Source organism: Saccoglossus kowalevskii, chromosome 9 (assembly GCF_978046115.1).
Source record: "Saccoglossus kowalevskii chromosome 9, keSacKowa6.1, whole genome shotgun sequence".
Taxonomy (NCBI): Eukaryota; Metazoa; Hemichordata; class Enteropneusta; family Harrimaniidae; genus Saccoglossus; species Saccoglossus kowalevskii.
This window is the reverse complement of record NC_140649.1, coordinates 4,874,130-4,901,245: the sequence shown is the minus strand read 5'-3', so window position 1 is coordinate 4,901,245 and position 27,116 is coordinate 4,874,130. Positions and strand designations below refer to the sequence as shown.

General features: G+C 34.0%; 1 protein-coding gene and 1 pseudogene across 1 annotated transcript; both read left to right on the top strand.

The window, feature by feature from the left end:
* Nucleotides 1–623: 623 nt before the first annotated feature.
* LOC102805234 (CMP-N-acetylneuraminate-beta-1,4-galactoside alpha-2,3-sialyltransferase-like) lies at nt 624–26,420 on the top strand. The gene is made up of 10 exons (XM_085503543.1): nt 624–767; nt 16,837–17,043; nt 20,022–20,067; nt 20,507–20,575; nt 20,798–20,892; nt 21,104–21,167; nt 21,655–21,750; nt 22,499–22,685; nt 25,268–25,411; nt 26,178–26,420. The coding sequence occupies exons 2-10, from the start codon at nt 16,893–16,895 to the stop codon at nt 26,418–26,420; spliced, it is 1,095 nt and encodes a 364-aa protein (XP_085359669.1). The 5' UTR covers nt 624–767; nt 16,837–16,892.
* Nucleotides 1,835–2,995, top strand: LOC144343111 (uncharacterized; annotated as a pseudogene).
* Nucleotides 26,421–27,116: the final 696 nt, after the last annotated feature.

Genomic DNA, 27,116 nt, shown 5'->3' with positions numbered 1-27,116 from the left:
GTGTCAAGTAAAAATATACACCTATAGGAGTAAAACTCGGCGCAACAAAGGTATTCCCTTATCATTGTTATTATCGACCAATTGAAACCTCGCGTTTCATTTTGAATTTATAAATATTCATAAAGATGAAGGGAGTGCTTTTGTTGCGTTAAGAGTGCGTTTGATCATGATTATGTCAATATTTAAATTTAAGGTTTGTTCGAATTTATCCACTTCGAATCCCGCCACCCCAGAAAGCAACGTCAATGACGACGAGAGGCTGAATTGTGAAGACTACATCGGTGGGTTTGCGTGATTTAGAACCGCACAAATAGCGAACAAATATGTCCCTGTATACCTGTATCACCACAGTTTACGCATTTCTGATCCTGTAGGTGGTTCAATCTTTTCGAAAGAAACGATTGACGACGTCACTTGACCTATTAGATACATGCAGATTACATTTGTAAAAGACCATAGACCCCGCGAAAAGACCAATAACAACACATGTAGTTGCCCGTCATCATGGTCGCTAGTATTGTTGATTATATTTCAAAGGTCACGATAATTTGTCTGCACTGTGTCATTAGTGATATTTGCCGCCTAGTGCGTGTAGCTAATAATTAACCTGGGAAGGGCAAACTAACATAAGGTCATGCAGCCATGATTACGGTTGTTTTCAGTCAGTGGTGTTAATTTAAATTTCTTACCTATTTTACTGCATTTTATTTAACGGGAACTAACACGTGATGTAATATGTAAATGTAGCAGTGTATCGTGAACATTCGGTGAGTTACAATGATTTACAATATGTTCCTTAGAGTATGACCGTAGTGTACGGTTGCGTACGGGAACAGTTATACTTGCTACATCATTCCTTGTTGCGGCTAACGTGAGTACAAATTCTGGCCATTCGTCGTCAGTAGGATTAATTACGAAACACTAGAGTGTTCGTATAGTTAATCGCACGAGTTGGAGTGCGTTTATAACTATAAAGGCCACAGTTTTTGTCAGCCGAAGGCCGAGTGCGTTTACAAGATGCTGACAAAAACTGTGGCCTTTATAGTTGTAAACGCACGACAACGAGTTGCGATTAACGGCTTATACCACGCATCCCCATGCATAAAACGATTAAATTGCAAGAGATTTGTAGTGACTGTTTCGGTTGTGCGTGAGATTGTGCCACTTCAAATTTGCATGAAAATGCTCTTTGAGATTCAAATTAGTAAAGCTCATCTGCGTTCATCGAATACGATTGGATGTTAAGTGATATGACCAATAAGCCTTATTTGCTGAATGCTCTTTTCAAATAAACTCCACTCATTGGTCAATATTTTGAATACATTTGAATTTTCCACGTGTCAAAGCATGGTCTTGTCATTTCGAATGCAGGCAGCGCTCAGTGATGGTCGAATACAACGGAGTACAACGACGACATTGAGAGATTTTGCTCTCAATACGACGAAAAAGAAGATTTTAAGTTAACAAAACAACAAGAACGTCAACGTTTCGGTTTACCTGTAAACAATGAACAGATAGCTGCCATTCAGAATTCGCGAGTGCCAAAAAACACGCGTAGATGTACTAACTGGGGAGTGGCTGTGTGGGATGAATGGGGCCGAGCCAGAAATGAACGAGTCGAGAAGCACGGGGTAAGCAGTAGTGACGTGTTCACATTTGTTCCCAGATTATGCAGCGAACTTGGTGTACGTGAACTTTCATTTTGGTTGTGTCGCTTTGTTGTCGAGGCTCGTCGACAAGACGGAACAGAATATCCATCTAATACCTGCGTGTGCTTTGTAGCGCGATTCAGAGATATTTACGTGACGAATGCAAAAGAGTTGACTTGTGCTTTATGGATACGCATGCTCGGGAATTTATGGAATTCCATCACACCCTGGACGGTGTAATGAAAAGTATAGACAGACGGGGAATAGGTGTTATTAAACGTCAAGCTGAATCATACACAGATGATGATGAAAACAAATTGTGGGATAAGGTTTTTTCCATAGAGTCTGCTACAAATTTGAGTTATGCGGTCTACTTTTATGTGTGTATTTAAAGTGTTCGCTCTCCGAGCAGTCGACGAACATAGTAACCTTACAGCCGAACAGTTCGTACAAGGATCAGACAAATCAAGCTGACTATATTGAATTTAATCGTAGACCGTGTAAAAATGATCAAGGAGGACTGTATTACTCGCGGAAAATCCCGTATAAAAATTTGCGCCATTACGGCGATCCTTCCAACACGCGTTGTGGTGTTCAGTTATTGAAACGTTATTTGCAATGTATTCCACCGAAAGGTCCCTTCTACCGACGTCCACTGACGTCCAGCGGAGGGCTCAAATTTTCTAAACAGAAGATTGGAGTAAATACTTTACGACAATATCCAAAAAGAATGTGTGATCTGGCTGGAATAGATGGGTATCATACTGGACACTCGGGTAAGGTGAGTTTGTCTCAAGTGATTCTGGGGTGGGTGGGATCTTGGGATGGGTTCAAATGTGTTTGAATTTCGCCGATTGAAAACAAATATTGTACATTGTGAAAACTTATTTCAAACGCGATGCAAATAAATGTCTATATATTTACTTCTCAAATCATTCTTTTCATACGTTTAGGTTACTGCGGCGACTTCGTTGTATGAAAAAGGCTTTGATGAGCAACTAATCAAAGAACGCACTGGTCACAGATTGGATGATGGGTTGAGAACATATAAACTAACAAGTAACTCTCTTCAGAAAATCGTATCTGATGCTCTCCAACCTCCACTACCGAAAGCAAGTACTTCAGCCATCGTAATTGACGATTCCGTACACAAGCCTAAGGTTGAAAAATATGAACAGCCACCGCCTGAACCAGTGACTGCAACATCACATGCAGAATTCAGAGAAATGTGTCGTTCAAATGATTGTTGTTCTAAACAAATTAAAATTAAGATCCAGGACGAAAACAAATGTGTCAATATGAATTGTAGTGTTGTAGTACTTTTTTTCCATAGAAAGTATAATTAAATTAGTGCGATTTGCACCCTCATTGTGATTTGTGTGATTAAATGCATATACTTTGTTTAATTTGTAATGCAAATTGTAAACGGTTACACTTCTATTGATATGTTAATTGTAAACCCTACACTTTTGATACAAAGTGTAGTATTTACACTTTGCATATGAATGAAAGTGTGACCGTTTACACTTTGCATATTTGCGAATGCGTTGCTTTTTACAATTTCCATATAAATTCGCCCTGTTTGCAAGAATAAATCGTTGGCGAGAACAATGATGCACGTAACCAAAAGTGGTATAATAATAAATATATGTAAACTTTTAAATGTTAAAATCAATTAAAGGTCACGATTTTTGGGCGAATCTTAATTTAATTAAGTCTGCGTAATTTGAGCAATTTTATTATTGCCAATATACTGCATTGCCTTTGATATTACCTACATATGGATACATCATGTACTGCATTGCCTTTGATATTGGCTACATATGGATATATCATATACTGCATTGCCTTTGATATTAGCTACATATTGATATATCGTATATTGCATTGCCTTTGATATTAGCTACATATGGATATATCATATACTGCATTGCCTTTGATATTAGCTACATATGGATATATCATATACTGCATTGCCTTTGATATTAACTGCATATGGACAGATATATCATATACTGCATTGCCTTTGATATTAGCTACATATGGATATATCATATACTGCATTGCCTTTGATATTAGCTACATATGGATATATCATATACTGCATTGCCTTTGATATTAACTGCATATGGACAGATATATCATATACTGCATTGCCTTTGATATTAGCTACATATGGATACATGGTATACTGCATTGCCTTTGATAATAGCTACATATGGATACATCGTATATTGCATTGCCTTTGATATTAACTGCATATGGACAGATATATCATATACTGCATTGCCTTTGATAATAGCTACATATGGATATATCATATACTGCATTGCCTTTGATATTAACTGCATATGGACAGATATATCATATACTGCATTGCCTTTGATATTAGCTACATATGGATACATGGTATATTGCATTGCCTTTGATATTAACTGCATATGGACAGATGTATCATATACTGCATTGCCTTTGATATTAGCTACATATGGATACATGGTATATTGCATTGCCTTTGATATTAACTTCATATGGACAGATATATCATATACTGCATTGCCTTTGATAATAGCTACATATGGATACATGGTATATTGCATTGCCTTTGATATTAACTGCATATGGACAGATATATCATATACTGCATTGCCTTTGATATTAGCTACATATGGATACATGGTATATTGCATTGCCTTTGATATTAACTGCATATGGACAGATATATCATGTACTGCATTGCCTTTGATATTAGCTACATATGGATACATGGTATATTGCAATGCCTTTGATATTAACTGCATATGGACAGATATATCATGTACTGCATTGCCTTTGATATTAGCTACATATGGATACATGGTATATTGCATTGCCTTTGATATTAACTGCATATGGACAGATATATCATATACTGCATTGCCTTTGATATTAGCTACATATGGATACATGGTATATTGCATTGCCTTTGATATTAACTGCATATGGACAGATATATCATATACTGCATTGCCTTTGATAATAGCTACATATGGATATATCATATACTGTATTGCATTTGATATTAGCTACATATGGATACATGGTATATTGCATTGCCTTTGATATTAACTGCATATGGACAGATATCATATACTGCATTGCCTTTGATAATAGCTACATATTGACAGATATATCATACACTGCATTGCCTTTGATAATAGCTACATATGGATATATCATATACTGCATTGCCTTTGATATTAACTGCATATTGACAGATATATCATACACTGCATTGCCTTTGATAATAGCTACATATGGATATATCATATACTGCATTGCCTTTGATATTAACTACATATGGACAGATATATCATATACTGCATTGCCTTTGATATTAATTGCATATGGACAGATATGTCATATACTGCATTGCCTTTGATAATAGCTACATATGGATACATCGTATATTGCATTGCCTTTGATATTAACTACATATGGACAGATATATCATATACTGCATTGCCTTTGATATTAGCTACATATGGATACATGGTATATTGCATTGCCTTTGATATTTACTGCATATGGACAGATATATCATATACTGCATTGCCTTTGATAATAGCTACATATGGATATATCATATACTGCATTGTCTTTGATATTAACTGCATTTGGACACATGTATCATATACTGTATTGCCTTTAATATTAGCTACATATGGATACATCATTTGCTGCATTGCCTTTGATATTGGCTACATATTGATATATCGTATACTGCATTGCTTTTGATATTAGCTACTCATGGATAAATCATATATTTATTGCCTTTGATATTAGCTACATATCGATATATCATATACTGCATTGCCTTTGATATTAGCTACATATGGATACATGGTATATTGCATTGCCTTTGATATTAACTGCATATGGACAGATATATCATATACTGCATTGCCTTTGATATTAGTTACATATGGATACATCGTATATTGCATTGCCTTTGATATTAACTGCATATGGACAGATGTATCATATACTGCATTGCCTTTGATATTAGCTACATATGGATACATGGTATATTGCATTGCCTTTGATATTAACTGCATATGGACAGATATATCATGTACTGCATTGCCTTTGATATTAGCTACATATGGATACATGGTATATTGCATTGCCTTTGATATTAACTTCATATGGACAGATATATCATATACTGCATTGCCTTTGATAATAGCTACATATGGATACATGGTATATTGCATTGCCTTTGATATTAACTGCATATGGACAGATATATCATATACTGCATTGCCTTTGATATTAGCTACATATGGATACATGGTATATTGCATTGCCTTTGATATTAACTGCATATGGACAGATATATCATGTACTGCATTGCCTTTGATATTAGCTACATATGGATACATGGTATATTGCATTGCCTTTGATATTAACTGCATATGGACAGATATATCATATACTGCATTGCCTTTGATATTAGTTACATATGGATACATCGTATATTGAAATGCCTTTGATATTAACTGCATATGGACAGATGTATCATATACTGCATTGCCTTTGATATTAGCTACATATGGATACATGGTATATTGCATTGCCTTTGATATTAACTGCATATGGACAGATATATCATATACTGCATTGCCTTTGATATTAGCTACATATGGATACATGGTATATTGCATTGCCTTTGATATTAACTGCATATGGACAGATATATCATGTACTGCATTGCCTTTGATATTAGCTACATATGGATACATGGTATATTGCATTGCCTTTGATATTAACTGCATATGGACAGATATATCATGTACTGCATTGCCTTTGATATTAGCTACATATGGATACATGGTATATTGCATTGCCTTTGATATTAACTGCATATGGACAGATATATCATATACTGCATTGCCTTTGATATTAGCTACATATGGATACATGGTATAGTGCATTGCCTTTGATGTTAACTGCATATGGACAGATATATCATATACTGCATTGCCTTTGATATTAGCTACATATGGATACATGGTATATTGCATTGCTTTTGATATTAACTGCATATGGACAGATATATCATATACTGCATTGCCTTTGATAATAGCTACATATGGATATATCATATACTGTATTGCCTTTGATATTAGCTACATATGGATATATCATATACTGCATTGCCTTTGATATTAGCTACATATGGATATATCATATACTGCATTGCCTTTGATATTAACTGCATATGGACAGATATATCATATACTGCATTGTCTTTGATATTAGCTACATATGGATATATCATATACTGCATTGCCTTTGATGTTAGCTACATATGGATATATCATATACTGCATTGCCTTTGATATTAACTGCATATGGACAGATATATCATATACTGCATTGCCTTTGATATTAGCTACATATGGATACATGGTATACTGCATTGCCTTTGATAATAGCTACATATGGATACATCGTATATTGCATTGCCTTTGATATTAACTGCATATGGACAGATATATCATATACTGCATTGCCTTTGATAATAGCTACATATGGATATATCATATACTGCATTGCCTTTGATATTAGCTACATATGGATACATGGTATATTGCATTGCCTTTGATATTAACTGCATATGGACAGATATATCACGTACTGCATTGCCTTTGATATTAGCTACATATGGATACATGGTATATTGCATTGCCTTTGATATTAACTTCATATGGACAGATATATCATATACTGCATTGCCTTTGATAATAGCTACATATGGATACATCGTATATTGCAATGCCTTTGATATTAACTGCATATGGACAGATGTATCATATACTGCATTGCCTTTGATATTAGCTACATATGGATACATGGTATATTGCATTGCCTTTGATATTAACTGCATATGGACAGATATATCATGTACTGCATTGCCTTTGATATTAGCTACATATGGATACATGGTATATTGCATTGCCTTTGATATTAACTGCATATGGACAGATATATCATATACTGCATTGCCTTTGATATTAGCTACATATGGATACATGGTATATTGCATTGCCTTTGATGTTAACTGCATATGGACAGATATATCATATACTGCATTGCCTTTGATATTAGCTACATATGGATACATGGTATATTGCATTGCTTTTGATATTAACTGCATATGGACAGATATATCATATACTGCATTGCCTTTGATAATAGCTACATATGGATATATCATATACTGTATTGCCTTTGATATTAGCTACATATGGATATATCATATACTGCATTGCCTTTGATATTAGCTACATATGGATATATCATATACTGCATTGCCTTTGATATTAACTGCATATGGACAGATATATCATATACTGCATTGCCTTTGATATTAGCTACATATGGATATATCATATACTGCATTGCCTTTGATATTAGCTACATATGGATATATCATATACTGCATTGCCTTTGATATTAACTGCATATGGACAGATATATCATATACTGCATTGCCTTTGATATTAGCTACATATGGATACATGGTATACTGCATTGCCTTTGATAATAGCTACATATGGATACATCGTATATTGCATTGCCTTTGATATTAACTGCATATGGACAGATATATCATATACTGCATTGCCTTTGATAATAGCTACATATGGATATATCATATACTGCATTGCCTTTGATATTAACTGCATATGGACAGATATATCATATACTGCATTGCCTTTGATATTAGCTACATATGGATACATGGTATATTGCATTGCCTTTGATATTAACTGCATATGGACAGATGTATCATATACTGCATTGCCTTTGATATTAGCTACATATGGATACATGGTATATTGCATTGCCTTTGATATTAACTTCATATGGACAGATATATCATATACTGCATTGCCTTTGATAATAGCTACATATGGATACATGGTATATTGCATTGCCTTTGATATTAACTGCATATGGACAGATATATCATATACTGCATTGCCTTTGATATTAGCTACATATGGATACATGGTATATTGCATTGCCTTTGATATTAACTGCATATGGAGAGATATATCATGTACTGCATTGCCTTTGATATTAGCTACATATGGATACATGGTATATTGCATTGCCTTTGATATTAACTGCATATGGACAGATATATCATGTACTGCATTGCCTTTGATATTAGCTACATATGGATACATGGTATATTGCATTGCCTTTGATATTAACTGCATATGGACAGATATATCATATACTGCATTGCCTTTGATATTAGCTACATATGGATACATGGTATATTGCATTGCCTTTGATATTAACTGCATATGGACAGATATATCATGTACTGCATTGCCTTTGATATTAGCTACATATGGATACATGGTATATTGCATTGCCTTTGATATTAACTGCATATGGACAGATATATCATATACTGCATTGCCTTTGATATTAGCTACATATGGATACATGGTATATTGCATTGCCTTTGATATTAACTGCATATGGACAGATATATCATATACTGCATTGCCTTTGATATTAGCTACATATGGATACATGGTATATTGCATTGCCTTTGATATTAACTGCATATGGACAGATATATCATATACTGCATTGCCTTTGATAATAGCTACATATGGATATATCATATACTGTATTGCATTTGATATTAGCTACATATGGATACATGGTATATTGCATTGCCTTTGATATTAACTGCATATGGACAGATATCATATACTGCATTGCCTTTGATAATAGCTACATATTGACAGATATATCATACACTGCATTGCCTTTGATAATAGCTACATATGGATATATCATATACTGTATTGCCTTTGATATTAACTGCATATTGACAGATATATCATACACTGCATTGCCTTTGATAATAGCTACATATGGATATATCATATACTGCATTGCCTTTGATATTAACTACATATGGACAGATATATCATATACTGCATTGCCTTTGATATTAATTGCATATGGACAGATATGTCATATACTGCATTGCCTTTGATAATAGCTACATATGGATACATCGTATATTGCATTGCCTTTGATATTAACTACATATGGACAGATATATCATATACTGCATTGCCTTTGATATTAGCTACATATGGATACATGGTATATTGCATTGCCTTTGATATTTACTGCATATGGACAGATATATCATATACTGCATTGCCTTTGATAATAGCTACATATGGATATATCATATACTGCATTGTCTTTGATATTAACTGCATTTGGACACATGTATCATATACTGTATTGCCTTTAATATTAGCTACATATGGATACATCATTTGCTGCATTGCCTTTGATATTGGCTACATATTGATATATCGTATACTGCATTGCTTTTGATATTAGCTACTCATGGATACATCATATATTTATTGCCTTTGATATTAGCTATATATCGATATATCATATACTGCATTGCCTTTCATATTAACTGCATATGGACAGATGTATCATATACTGCATTGCCTTTGATATTAGCTACATATGGATACATGGTATATTGCATTGCCTTTGATATTAACTGCATATGGACAGATATATCATATACTGCATTGCCTTTGATATTAGTTACATATGGATACATCGTGTATTGCATTGCCTTTGATATTAACTGCATATGGACAGATGTATCATATACTGCATTGCCTTTGATATTAGCTACATATGGATACATGGTATATTGCATTGCCTTTGATATTAACTGCATATGGACAGATATATCATGTACTGCATTGCCTTTGATATTAGCTACATATGGATACATGGTATATTGCATTGCCTTTGATATTAACTTCATATGGACAGATATATCATATACTGCATTGCCTTTGATAATAGCTACATATGGATACATCGTATATTGCAATGCCTTTGATATTAACTGCATATGGACAGATGTATCATATACTGCATTGCCTTTGATATTAGCTACATATGGATACATGGTATATTGCATTGCCTTTGATATTAACTGCATATGGACAGATATATCATATACTGCATTGCCTTTGATATTAGCTACATATGGATACATGGTATATTGCATTGCCTTTGATATTAACTGCATATGGACAGATATATCATGTACTGCATTGCCTTTGATATTAGCTACATATGGATACATGGTATATTGCATTGCCTTTGATATTAACTGCATATGGACAGATATATCATGTACTGCATTGCCTTTGATATTAGCTACATATGGATACATGGTATATTGCATTGCCTTTGATATTAACTGCATATGGACAGATATATCATATACTGCATTGCCTTTGATATTAGCTACATATGGATACATGGTATATTGCATTGCCTTTGATATTAACTGCATATGGACAGATATATCATATACTGCATTGCCTTTGATATTAGCTACATATGGATACATGGTATATTGCATTGCTTTTGATATTAACTGCATATGGACAGATATATCATATACTGCATTGCCTTTGATAATAGCTACATATGGATATATCATATACTGTATTGCATTTGATATTAGCTACATATGGATATATCATATACTGCATTGCCTTTGATATTAACTGCATATGGACAGATATATCATATACTGCATTGCCTTTGATATTAATTGCATATGGACAGATATGTCATATACTGCATTGCCTTTGATAATAGCTACATATGGATACATCGTATATTGCATTGCCTTTGATATTAACTACATATGGACAGATATAACATATACTGCATTGCCTTTGATATTTACTGCATATGGACAGATATATCATATACTGCATTGCCTGTGATAATAGCTACATATGGATATATCATATACTGCATTGTCTTTGATATTAACTGCATTTGGACACATGTATCATATACTGTATTGCCTTTAATATTAGCTACATATGGATACATTATATACTGCATTGCCTTTGATATTAGCTACATATGGATACATCATTTGCTGCATTGCCTTTGATATTGGCTACATATTGATATATCGTATACTGCATTGCTTTTGATATTAGCTACTCATGGATACATCATATATTTATTGCCTTTGATATTAGCTACATATGGATATATCATATACTGCATTGCCTTTGATATTAACTGCATATGGACAGATATATCATATACTGCATTGCCTTTGATAATAGCTACATATGGATATATCATATACTGCATTGCCTTTGATATTAACTGCATATGGACAGATATATCATATACTGCATTGCCTTTGATATTAGCTACATATGGATACATGGTATATTGCATTGCCTTTGATATTAACTGCATATGAACAGATATATCATATACTGCATTGCCTTTGATATTAGTTACATATGGATACATCGTATATTGCATTGCCTTTGATATTAACTGCATATGGACAGATGTATCATATACTGCATTGCCTTTGATATTAACTTCATATGGACAGATATATCATATACTGCATTGCCTTTGATAATAGCTACATATGGATACATGGTATATTGCATTGCCTTTGATATTAACTGCATATGGACAGATATATCATATACTGCATTGCCTTTGATATTAGCTACATATGGATACATGGTATATTGCATTGCCTTTGATATTAACTGCATATGGACAGATGTATCATGTACTGCATTGCCTTTGTTATTAGCTACATATGGATACATGGTATATTGCATTGCCTTTGATATTAACTTCATATGGACAGATATATCATATACTGCATTGCCTTTGATAATAGCTACATATGGATACATGGTATATTGCATTGCCTTTGATATTAACTGCATATGGACAGATATATCATATACTGCATTGCCTTTGATATTAGCTACATATGGATACATGGTATATTGCATTGCCTTTGATATTAACTGCATATGGACAGATATATCATGTACTGCATTGCCTTTGATATTAGCTACATATGGATACATGGTATATTGCATTGCCTTTGATATTAACTGCATATGGACAGATATATCATGTACTGCATTGCCTTTGATATTAGCTACATATGGATACATGGTATATTGCATTGCCTTTGATATTAACTGCATATGGACAGATATATCATATACTGCATTGCCTTTGATATTAGCTACATATGGATACATGGTATATTGCATTGCCTTTGATATTAACTGCATATGGACAGATATATCATATACTGCATTGCCTTTGATATTAGCTACATATGGATACATGGTATATTGCATTGCCTTTGATTTTAACTGCATATGGACAGATATATCATATACTGCATTGCCTTTGATAATAGCTACATATGGATATATCATATACTGTATTGCATTTGATATTAGTTACATATGGATATATCATATACTGCATTGCCTTTGATAATAGCTACATATTGACAGATATATCATACACTGCATTGCCTTTGATAATAGCTACATATGGATATATATCATATACTGCATTGCCTTTAATATTAGCTACATATGGATACATTATATACTGCATTGCCTTTGATATTAGCTACATATGGATACATCATTTGCTGCATTGCCTTTGATATTGGCTACATATTGATATATCGTATACTGCATTGCTTTTGATATTAGCTACTCATGGATACATCATATATTTTTTGCCTTTGATATTAGCTACATATGGATATATCATATACTGCATTGCCTTTGATATTAACTGCATATGGACAGATATATCATATACTGCATTGCCTTTGATAATAGCTACAAATGGATATATCATATACTGCATTGCCTTTGATATTAACTGCATATGGAAAGATATATCATATACTGCATTGCCTTTGATATTAGCTACATATGGATACATCATTTGCTGCATTGCCTTTGATATTGGCTACATATTGATATATCGTATACTGCATTGCTTTTGATATTAGCTACTCATGGATACATCATATATTTTTTGCCTTTGATATTAGCTACATATGGATACATTATATACTGCATTGCCTTTGATATTAGCTACATATGGATACATCATTTGCTGCATTGCCTTTGATATTGGCTACATATTGATATATCGTATACTGCATTGCTTTTGATATTAGCTACTCATGGATACATCATATATTTTTTGCCTTTGATATTAGCTACATATGGATATATCATATACTGCATTGCCTTTGATATTAACTGCATATGGACAGATATATCATATACTGCATTGCCTTTGATAATAGCTACAAATGGATATATCATATACTGCATTGCCTTTGATATTAACTGCATATGGAAAGATATATCATATACTGCATTGCCTTTGATATTAGCTACATATGGATACATGGTATATTGCATTGCCTTTGATATTAACTGCATATGGACAGATATATCATATACTGCATTGCCTTTGATATTAGTTACATATGGATATATCATATACTGCATTGCCTTTGATATTAACTGCATATGGACAGATATATCATATACTGCATTGCCTTTGATATTAGCTACATATGGATACATGGTATATTGCATTGCCTTTGATATTAACTGCATATGGACAGATATATCATATACTGCATTGCCTTTGATATTAGTTACATATGGATACATCGTATATTGCATTGCCTATGATATTAACTGCATATGGACAGATGTATCATATACTGCATTGCCTTTTATATTAGCTACATATGGATACATGGTATATTGCATTGCCTTTGATATTAACTTCATATGGACAGATATATCATATACTGCATTGCCTTTGATAATAGCTACATATGGATACATGGTATATTGCATTGCCTTTGATATTAACTGCATATGGACAGATATATCATATACTGCATTGCCTTTGATATTAGCTACATATGGATACATGGTATATTGCATTGCCTTTGATATTAACTGCATATGGACAGATATATCATGTACTGCATTGCCTTTGATATTAGCTACATATGGATACATGGTATATTGCATTGCCTTTGATATTAACTGCATATGGACAGATATATCATATACTGCATTGCCTTTGATATTAGCTACATATGGATACATGGTATATTGCATTGCCTTTGATATTAACTGCATATGGACAGATATATCATGTACTGCATTGCCTTTGATATTAGCTACATATGGATACATGGTATATTGCATTGCCTTTGATATTAACTGCATATGGACAGATATATCATATACTGCATTGCCTTTGATAATAGCTACATATGGATATATCATATACTGTATTGCATTTGATATTAGCTACATATGGATATATCATATACTGCATTGCCTTTGATATTAACTGCATATGGACAGATATATCATATACTGCATTGCCTTTGATAATAGCTACATATTGACAGATATATCATACACTGCATTGCCTTTGATAATAGCTACATATGGATATATCATATACTGCATTGCCTTTGATATTAACTGCATATTGACAGATATATCATACACTGCATTGCCTTTGATAATAGCTACATATGGATATATCATATACTGCATTGCCTTTGATATTAACTACATATGGACAGATATATCATATACTGCATTGCCTTTGATATTAGTTGCATATGGACAGATATGTCATATACTGCATTGCCTTTGATAATAGCTACATATGGATACATCGTATATTGCATTGCCTTTGATATTAACTACATATGGACAGATATATCATATACTGCATTGCCTTTGATATTTACTGCATATGGACAGATATATCATATACTGCATTGCCTTTGATAATAGCTACATATGGATATATCATATACTGCATTGTCTTTGATATTAACTGCATTTGGACACATGTATCATATACTGTATTGCCTTTAATATTAGCTACATATGGATACATTATATACTGCATTGCCTTTGATATTAGCTACATATGGATACATCATTTGCTGCATTGCCTTTGATATTAACTGCATATTGACAGATATATCATACACTGCATTGCCTTTGATAATAGCTACATATGGATATATCATATACTGCATTGCCTTTGATATTAACTGCATATTGACAGATATATCATATACTGCATTGCCTTTGATAATAGCTACATATGGATATATCATATACTGCATTGCCTTTGATATTAACTACATATGGACAGATATATCATATACTGCATTGCCCTTGATATTAATTGCATATGGACAGATATGTCATATACTGCATTGCCTTTGATAATAGCTACATATGGATACATCGTATATTGCATTGCCTTTGATATTAACTACATATGGACAGATATATCATATACTGCATTGCCTTTGATATTTACTGCATATGGACAGATATATCATATACTGCATTGCCTTTGATAATAGCTACATATGGATATATCATATACTGCATTGTCTTTGATATTAACTGCATTTGGACACATGTATCATATACTGTATTGCCTTTAATATTAGCTACATATGGATACATTATATACTGCATTGCCTTTGATATTAGCTACATATGGATACATCATTTGCTGCATTGCCTTTGATATTGGCTACATATTGATATATCGTATACTGCATTGCTTTTGATATTAGCTACTCATGGATACATCATATATTTATTGCCTTTGATATTAGCTACATATGGATATATCATATACTGTATTTCTTTTGATATTAGCTACATATGGATAAATCGTTTACTGCATTGCCTTTGATATTAACTACATATGGATAAATCGTTCACTGTATTGCCTTTGATATTAGCTACATATAGATAAATCGTTTACTGCATTGCCTTTGATATTAGCTACGTATGGATAAATCGTTTACTGCATTGCCTTTGATATTAGATACATATGGATATATCATATATTGCATTGCCTTTGATATTAGCTACATATGGATATATCATATATTGTATTGCCTTTGACATTAGCTACATATGGATATACCATATACTGCATTGCCTTTGATATTATCTACATATGGATATATCATATACTGTATTGCCTTTGATATTAGCTACATATGGATATGTCATATATTGCATTGCCTTTGATATTATCTACATATGAATATATCATATACTGTATTGCCTTTGATATTATCTCTTGCACAAAACTGTACGCGTGTGTTTTACATAATCCTGTTAATGCATTGTTTTCACAGATAATTAACACAATACAATCCTAACGTGATGTGATTTGGTCAGATTCAAGAGAAAAATGAGACTTCGTAGAACATTGATAAAGTTTGTCCAGTTAAGCTTACTCTTAGGAGCACTTAATGGACTCTATATTATGGGATATAAAGTATATTTTGAAGTCACGTATCGGACGGTGCAGTACACATGTGACTTAACCACTCACAGCAGAGGTCAGTTTTGTGTTTTATGTTGTGCCATATGATGAGGTTATATTTTGTTTCTGGTGCTAGTTGATATGAGTAACGTCATTGCTTTGATATTTACGAAAGTGTAGGAAATTCCCTCAACCAGCTTTATGTATAAATGATACCTAGAGATTATTGTTATATTACGGTGGCTAGACATACAGAGATACTTGAGTTGTATTTGTAGACGTTTTAAGTTATCTATCATACTTGTTCCATGGTTCGTGTCTGCAACCGTATGTGGGGGGAAATCGGCCATAGAGCGAAAGATATAACGAACACGGACGTAACGCATCAAAAGATGCTTCTCCCGACATGCTTCGCAACGTGTTTCCCGAAAAAGATTTCTCGCTGACATGGACACGGTCCACGGATCGTGTCTGAATGATAGTAAGATAGGTTAATGATAGTAAACCATTCATACGTGAATACTTTGGACTTACATGATACTGTTCAAACCTGTCTGAGAACTCTAGTCAGAAACAACTACCATCACATAAGTGTTACCAAACACTTGCCAATGAATTTAGCAACTTTGTCATCAATAAGATCAAAGATATTCGTATCAAACTAGACTCGATTGGAAATGTCAATATTCTGCCGGATATAGTAACTATATCGACCTCCACTTTTCACGCTTTCAGTACCACTAATACAGATGAACTATCCGACATTATTAGTAAATCATGCCGCTTGGATCCTATTCCAACAACACTATTTAAACAATGTCTTGGAAAACTGGTACACAAACTTGCTGATTAGCTATTTATTAGCATCACTCCACATCTTGGAATTGTACCAGAGTTCATGCAAACTGCAATCGTCACACCTTCACTGAAGAAACCGTCACTCAACAGCAACATACTAAAACATTACCGTCCTATCTCAAATCTAACATTTACTTCCAAGATCCTGGAGAAAGCTGAGAAAGTCGTAGCGCTACAACTGAATTCATATATTTCTGAACATTCATTACTTGAACCTTTACAATCTGCATATAAGAGATTTCATAGCACCGAAACAGCACTTCTAAAAGTCCATAATGACATTTGTAAGTCGCTTGACTCTGGTTAATGTGTACTTCTTATCCTTCTGGATTTATCCGCAGCCTTCGATACAATTGACCATGATATACTTCTGAGAAGACTGTTCAACCTTGGAATTACTGATACTCCACTTCTCTGGTTAACTTCTTATCTGTAGGATCGTCATCAGCGTGTTCCATCAATGATAGTCTATCCGCTTCTCATTTACTTAAAACCGGAGTTCCCCAAGGGTCTGTTCTAGGACCTCTACTATTCTCCATTTATATATCATCACTAGATCAACTTATTCGTCGTCATAGTGTTAATTTTCATCATTATGCTGATGACAACCAACTCTACCTCGCCTTCTCATACTCTGATACACCGTCTTCAGTCAGCATAATTGGAAGTACAGCTTGTGACATTAAATCATGGATGTCATGCAACAAATTAAAGTTGAATGATGATAAAACTGAGGCTCTTCTAATTAGATCACCGTTTAACCGCATTCCCTGCCCAATAGAAAATATTCTCATTGGTTCCAGAGTTATCCAACTCACTGAGACGGCACGAAACATCGGGGTCATCTTTGAACATCATCACAGCTTCAAGAAGCACATATCTGCAACATGTCGGTCTATATACTTTCACCTACATAAAATTGGTCACGTACGACGCTTCCTCTCCAAAAATACAATAATTATTCATGCATTAATTATCTTCAAAACTTTATTACGGCAATTCACTACTATTCGGACAACCAGAGAATACTACAAAGTCACTATAACATGCCCAGAACACAGCAGCAAGAATTGTGACACACACAAAGAAACGTGAACACATTACACCGATTCAACAAGATTTGCATTGGCTACCAGTGTAACTCAGAATTGAATACATGATGCTACTAAACACCTACAAAGCACTGAATGACATGTCACCTTGTTATATATCAGACTTAATTCATTTTAGATCTTCACATCGCGAACTTCTTTCAACAAATCTTACATGAACCAAGATATCGGCAAACGTTCTTTCTCATGTGATGCAACAGAGGCGGATCCAGCTTCGATTTTTACGGAGCGTAAATTGGAGAGAAGCTATGCGTAATCCAGATGCATTTTCATACGTTGGGGGGCATGCCCCCCCCCCTGGATCCGCCACTGCTTTGGAACACATTGCCACTTGAACTACGCAAGTCACCAACATTGAACAGTTTCAAGACTCAACTTAATACCCATCTGTTCAGGAAAGCCTTTAACACCTAGCCATCTCTATGTACAGCGCCATTGAACATTATTTTGTTTTGGATACTAGCGCTATATAAATTACGTATTATCATTATCATCATTCTTGTGATATTCGGAATAAAGATGGATAAAAACTCGCAAAGTGAAAAAGAACTATAAACTATAAACTTTAAAAACAGCTGTCTTTCTAACCCCCAAAAAACAAGGTTAGGTGAGCCAGTGCAAGCAACCCCATACCACCATTATTGACATACCCATAATGTAATTTGCAGCCATTTTTTGGCTACGAACGCCTCGCCCGCCCGTGATTTAACAATTTACAATCGTTAGGTTATGCCAAATTTCTTACCTGCTAAGAAGTGTCGTGGGTTAAATGTACACAGACAGTACCATCGATTCAATATTGTGACTCGTCGAAAGGTTACATATCTGTATCTATTGTTGTACATATCTGTACATAACTGTTGCGGTAGACGTAAATTCAAACGTGTTACCTTACGCGGGACCTAATCATTTTTTGATATCGTATTGCGGACAATTAATTGTTAATATTGTCTACCACAACAAGTATTATAGTAGTATAGATACCAAGGTGTACATATAATGACAATAAAATAATTTGTATGCACTGTTACAACGTTAGGTATGAATGTTATTGCTAACAATCTATTTCCGTTAAATCCTTTAGAAGTGGCTAAGAAGAGAGTGTCCGAAATGAGAGCAAGTATTCCTGGGTAAATACTTCATTACAATATATCATATCCATAAATCGTACACTCTATTGATGGATGCTTCTGTGACGTCGCAATGACGTACATAGATGAAGTCTTTCATCGTCTAGAAAATAGTAAATTCTCTCATTAAAATAATTTTCGTTGGTGGATGACTACAGATCAAAACGAAATCTACGCTTTGAACGGCAGCGTAGCGACCCGTCACTGTAGGGGCGGGCGCTTTATAATAATTCACAATTTGTAATTTATACCTGAGTCTAGGCGTGAAATCATTATGAACATTTAGTTAAAAGTGAAACTAAGCGTGTGTCACGAATACGTCAATGATGTTCAACGTAATTTACCGGCAACTGAGATTGTAACATTTGGGGCGCATGTACAACGTAAAATTTTTACCCTCTCGACATATCTAATCCATTACTGTGGCTGATTTATTTAGAGAACTCTGGGTAAAGCCAGTATGTGAGAAGCAGTCATCAGGAAACAAAATGACGGAATTGAGATCCGAGTAAGTCTGAATCTGTTCAAGTATAAATCTGAATCATAATGTGTTTTCTGATAATCAATGTGTATGGGCCATTACCATGGTGAATTGTGTTACTTGCCTGATAATGTGTCACTAAAAAGTCGATATCCTATCAATTGCTGGACGTGGACACAGAACTGACCTGGGTAAGGGCAAACAACAATTGTCTTTTCTAAATATAATAATACATTCTTGTTTTTCCAGGTTTAATGCCAACACGCCTATATTCCTTAATAATGACTTCCAGGAGTGGTCGCAATCGCATGGTATGGGATTGCCATTTGATGTGGATGGATATGGTAAAGTGGATATTTTTTCCCATTCATGTCATACCTACACCGATGACATTCAAGTATTACAATTTCGTACACATTATGCCATACATATACAATATACACATTAATTTCAAGATCAGAATTGAATATTTCCACCATCTGAAGTCGAGACAATATAGGATTGAACAAGAAGGCACGAAACAAATCCAGTAAATACATTTTTGTTTTTGTATAGAAAATGGAATAATGGATCTTCTGAAGGTGGTTAATACAACAAGTTACCCCAAAGAACTGACAAGGTTAGTAACATAAGTTATTCCATTGAACTGACAAGGTCAGTGCCACAGGTTATATATGTTATCGCCTTTAAACAATTACAATGTTGTAACAATTATACAGTTACGAATTACATGACTAAACGTTCGTGGTGAAGATACGCACGTGACCAATACTACTGGCATGCTGCAGTGTTATGCATGAATGCAAGCGAGCTTTGGACAATGGGCGTCATGTTCTTGACCAGGTCAAGGCGTTCTATTGAAAGCTTTATTTACTTATAATAATACTGTTCCAATGCGCTATACAAGTTTCTATTTATTCGTTTAAATCACTTTCCGATTTGCAAAACTTTTGATTTTCGTGTTATCATATATTGTGTTATCGTGGTCGGGTCATCGTGAGTTAATGAAGACACGTCTGTAATTCTCTATATACTATATACGTCAACGTCAAATAACATTGGCTTTGCTTTTAACATCTTTTAACAATGTACTTTTTATTTCAAAGGAAAGACTGTACAACCTGCGTTGTTGTTGGCAGTGCAGGAATTCTTGCTGGTAGTAAGAAAGGACCAGAGATCGACTCTCATGACGTTGTTATTAGGTACCCTGCTCGTAATTATATCTTTGATTTCCCTGATTTCTCTTCACAAACTTTTGTCGACACACACTGTTCAAATATCTGCTTTAATATGGTAAAATGCAGAAACTCACAAACTTGAACAAATAAAACCATTATATATTATTCCAAGATATTTACTATACTATAAACCAGAATCTTCCTTGTATTCCAAAACGTTAATTTAAACAATAGTTGGAAAATCTCCGAAAGGTAATGAAAGGGTAATCTAATTGTCGACCGCAATAGCAAAATCAGCATTTCAACATTTAATGCAGATTCACTGGAACGGGATTTCGATTTATTTTGTGCATATATGAAGGGCAAGATTTCCTTAGGGTATTCACCCCTAACTCTAATCCTATTCGTGCCCCTCCTCTATTGTAATTGTATATGCCCCTTTCAGGACACGTATAGATATCTGGAGGAGCATATAACACAATTAGAACTATTTCGGGATAATTGTTTGTTTTCACAAAAATATTTTATTTGTTCGTTTTAGATTTTTTTCGATAATTTCTTGTATTGATATCAGAAATGAGGAAATTAAGAACAATACTACCCTACAGTAGCACATTTTAAGCGAATCCAATTATCCCGAACTAGTTCCAAGTGTGTTATATGCAATTACATTGGAGAGGTAGGGTTAGTGTTTAGTTAGGCTGAGAAACTTTTCTATTTTAATTTCGATATTTTGTCGAGACTTTTTCAAATATTACATATTTGAAAACAGAGTAAATGGAGGACCAACTCGATGCTTTGAGGGGGATGTTGGTTCTAGAACAACAATGAGGATTTCATACCCAGAGAGTGCTCCACAAAGTCCCGGGGAATATGACCCAGAAAGTTTATTTGTGATGCTTCCTTTCAAAGACAAGGATCTGGAATGGTTAGATAGGGTGGCTACTCGTAAAGCTGTGGTAAGCTGTAATAAATATTACTATATGTGATGAGAACGAATATGCTGCAATAACTTGTTAGTTAAGATATCGGAGCGACTCGTTTACCGTACGACAATCATCGTTTGTCATTTTGTCTTTACAAGTTTATTACCAGTCATCTTTCGTGAATATGAATTTACCATCCGTCATCATTTGTCATTACGAGTTTATTACCAGTCATCGTTCGTGAATATGAATTTACCACCAGTCATCATTCGTTATTGCGATGTTATTACCAGTCATCTTCCATGAATATGAATTTACCATCAGTCATCATTTGTCATTGCGAAGTTATTACCAGTCTTCTTTCGTGAATATGAATTTACCATCAGTCATCATTTGTCATTGAGATGTTATTACCAGTCATCGTTCGTGAATATGAATTTGCCATCAGTCATCATTTGTCATTGCCATGTTATTACCAGTCATCTTTCGTGAATACGAGTTTACCATCAGTAATTGCGAGTTTATTACCAGTCATCGTTCGTGAATATGAATTTACCATCTGTCATCATTTGTCATTACGAGTTTATTACCAGTCATCTTTCGTGAATATAAATTTACCATCAGTCATCATTTGTCATTGCGATGTTATTACCAGTCATCTTTCGTGAATATGAATCTACCATCAGTCATCATTTGTCATTGCGATGTTATTACCAGTCATCGTTCGTGATTACCAGCAGTCATAATTTGTCATTGCGATGTTATTACCAGTCATCTTTCGTGAATATGAATTTACCATCAGTCATCATTTGTCATTACGAGTTTATTACCAGTCACCTTTCGTGAATATGAATTTACCATTAGTCGTCATATGTCATTACGAGTTTATTACCAGTCATCATTCGTGAATATGAATTTACCATCAGTCATCATTTGTCATTGCGATGTTATTACCAGTCTTCTTTCGTGAATATGAATTTACCATCAGTCATCATTTGTCATTGAGATGCTATTACCAGTCATCGTTCGTGAATATGAATTTGCCATCAGTCATCATTTGTCATTGCGATGTTATTACCAGTCAACTTTCGTGAATATGAATTTACCATCAGTTATAATTTGTCATTGCAATGTTATTACCAGTCGTCTTTCGTGAATATGAATTTACCAGCAGTCATCTTTTGTCATTGAGATGTTATTACCAGTCATCGTTCGTGAATATGAATTTACCATCAGTCATCATTTGTCATTGCGATGTTATTACCAGTCATCGTTCGTGAATATGAATTTGCATTCAGTCATCATTTGTCAACGGGATGTTATTACCAGTCATTGCTCGTGATTACCATCAGTCATCATTTGTCATTGCCATGTTATTGCCAGTCATATTTCGTGAATATGAATTTACCGCCAGTCATCATTTGTCATTGCGATGTTATTACCAGTCAACTTTCGTGAATATGAATTTACCATCAGTCATCATTTGTCATTGCGATGTTATAACCAGTCATCGTTCGTGAATATGAATATACCGCCAGTCATCATTTGTCATTGCGATGTTATTACCAGTCAACTTTCGTGAATATGAATTTACCATCAGTCATCATTTGTTATAGCGATGTTATAACCAGTCATCGTTCGTGAATATGAATTTACCGCCAGTCATCATTTGTCATTGCGATGTTATTACCAGTCATCTTTCGTGAATATGAATTTACCATCAGTCATCATTTGTCATTGCGATGTTATAACCAGTCATCGTTCGTGAATATGAATTTACCATCAGTCATCATTTGTCATTACGATGTTATTACCAGTCATCTTTCGTGAATATGAATTTACCATCAGTCATCATTTGTCATTGCGATGTTATTACCAGTAATCGTTCGTGAATATGAATTTACCATCAGTCATCATTTGTCATTACGAGTTTATTACCAGTCATCTTTCGTGAATATGAATTTACCATCAGTCATCATTTGTCATTACGAGTTTATTGCCAGTCATCGTTCATGAATATGAATTTACCATAAGTCGTCAATTGTCATTGCGATGTTATTACCAGTCATCTTTTGTGAATATGAATTTACCACCAGTCATCATTTGTCATTGCGATGTTATTACCAGTCATCTTTCGTGAATATGAATTTACCATCAGACATCATTTGTCATTGCGATGTTATTACCAGTCATCTTTCGTGATTACCACCAGTCATCATTTGTCATTGCCATGTTATTACCAATCATCTTTCGTGAATATGAATTTACTATCAGTCATAATTTGTCATTGCGATGTTATTACCAGTCATCGTTCGTGATTACCACCAGTCATAATTTGTCATTGCGATGTTATTACCAGTCATCTTTCGTGAATACGAGTTTATCATCAGTAATTGCGAGTTTATCACCAGTCATCTTTCGTGAATATGAATTTACCATTAGTTTTCCTGCTTTAATGTACGCCATAAAAATCATATTTTGAAGAAAAAAAATAATTATAAATTTTAACAAACTTTACCAAAATTAGTTTGCAGACTATGTTTCTATATTAAGATCAGAAATATAATGATATCATTCCATTTGATATATTCTTTTTTATTGTATATTATGCTAAGTCTTGGATGGGATATTGGCGACCACGCATTGCACAGAGTGTACCTATTTCAAGAAGCAACTTCCGCATTATAAACCCAGAGCTTGTTAGACACACTGCATTTGATCTAGTGAAATTTCCTGCACATGGTGGAAGGAATTACAAGGCAAGTGTGCTTTAATAGCGTTGCATCTCTATACACACATGAAAGTATCTTTGTGGGAAGCGCTGGAGATGCAGTTTCTGTCTTGAACTGCTAGATAATGATGCCTCCCCAAGTCTGTGATACACACTCAGACAAGAATTGCACTTTGTCAGTTTTACGGTTCATAAATTAGCTTAACATTCAGTACAATACTTGTCATGATTTTATAGATCTATGCTCACTGTATTGTAGATTTCCTCACATGTTCATAGAAATAATAATAAAGTTTTAATACACTGTAATTAAATTACAAATTAATTTTTGGCTGAAAGTAATAAAAGGAATGGTAAGTAAAAATCAGAACGTTAAATAATATAAGATCAGGCAGTTTCAGATACCGTGTCACGTCTAATTAGTTTTGGATGGCTATTAGTAATAAGGATAATGAACTTATTGTTTTCAGACTGGAAAGTAGGGATTTCTTTGGTAAATTCAGTATACATAGTATCCCTTTTATCAGTGTAGTAGCTACAGTCTGTAATGAAATGAACATCATCTTTAATACTGTCACTCAAAAAAACAATATTCATAAGATTGTGACTGTATATTAGGCAAGTCTCTGGGGTCTAATCTGTGAACAGATTACAATATTTGTGCACAGATTAACCCATGGGGAAAGGTCACAAGAATGGATGCTCCTGAAGGAAACCATGGAAACAAGCACTAACAAATTACATACGCATCTTATTTATTAATTAATAATAGGTAAAAAATTCTCCATTTGTAGAATGTTCCAACAATGGGCGCCATTTCAATTGTAGCTGCACTCAGTGTATGTGATATGGTATCCGTCGCCGGGTTCGGTTACGATCCAAATAGACCAGATTCCAGAGTACATTATTATGAAGATATGAAGATGGATACAGCATTTGTGTTATCAACCCATGATATTTATGGTGAAAAACAATTCTTGCGAGACTTAGTGAAATATGGTATTATCAAGGACCTGACAGGGGGAATAATGAAGTAGCTACAGATATGGTATTATCAAAGGACCCGGCTTAAAAGAATACTTTAGGAGATAATCTTATGTTGTACTTTTAATATTTACCTTCCTATGAAGAAATAGTGTTTCAGATAATACTATAGAACACGATAGATCGCCCAAGATCTGCTCTAATTGATTTGTCATATGTAACAAATCTAATGTTAGGTTGACTATCATATTCCAGATATCAGTTATGTGTAGCATAGTTAATGTTCACAAACATTCTTCTGTGGCTAATAGCAATGAACTTTTATACACTTGTTCACTGAATGAAACACCAAACCATTTTGGCCAGAATCACTAAGTTGGTGGAATAGAAAAATAGAGACCAGCGAGCAATCAGTAGTGGGAACCAAGAAAACAGCTTGTCCAGAATAAAGACATGCCATAAATAATAGAAAAAATTAATTAAAATTAGGAGAGAATTCTATATTTTGTCATTTTTTTTATTGTGAAAACCTTACATAGAACTGACCAATCCAACACATAGGAGAGATCTGATATTAGTGTCCAGTATATGTGAAGCTTAGAACAGTACTTGTACAATCATAGAATACATACTAATACAATGGCTCCCTTTTTGTGTTAGTACACTGGATTAAAAAATACTACTAATCCATTCATCACAAGTAAAATAGTCACTTTTAAAAACACTTACAAAGCAACAGAAAGTTGCAT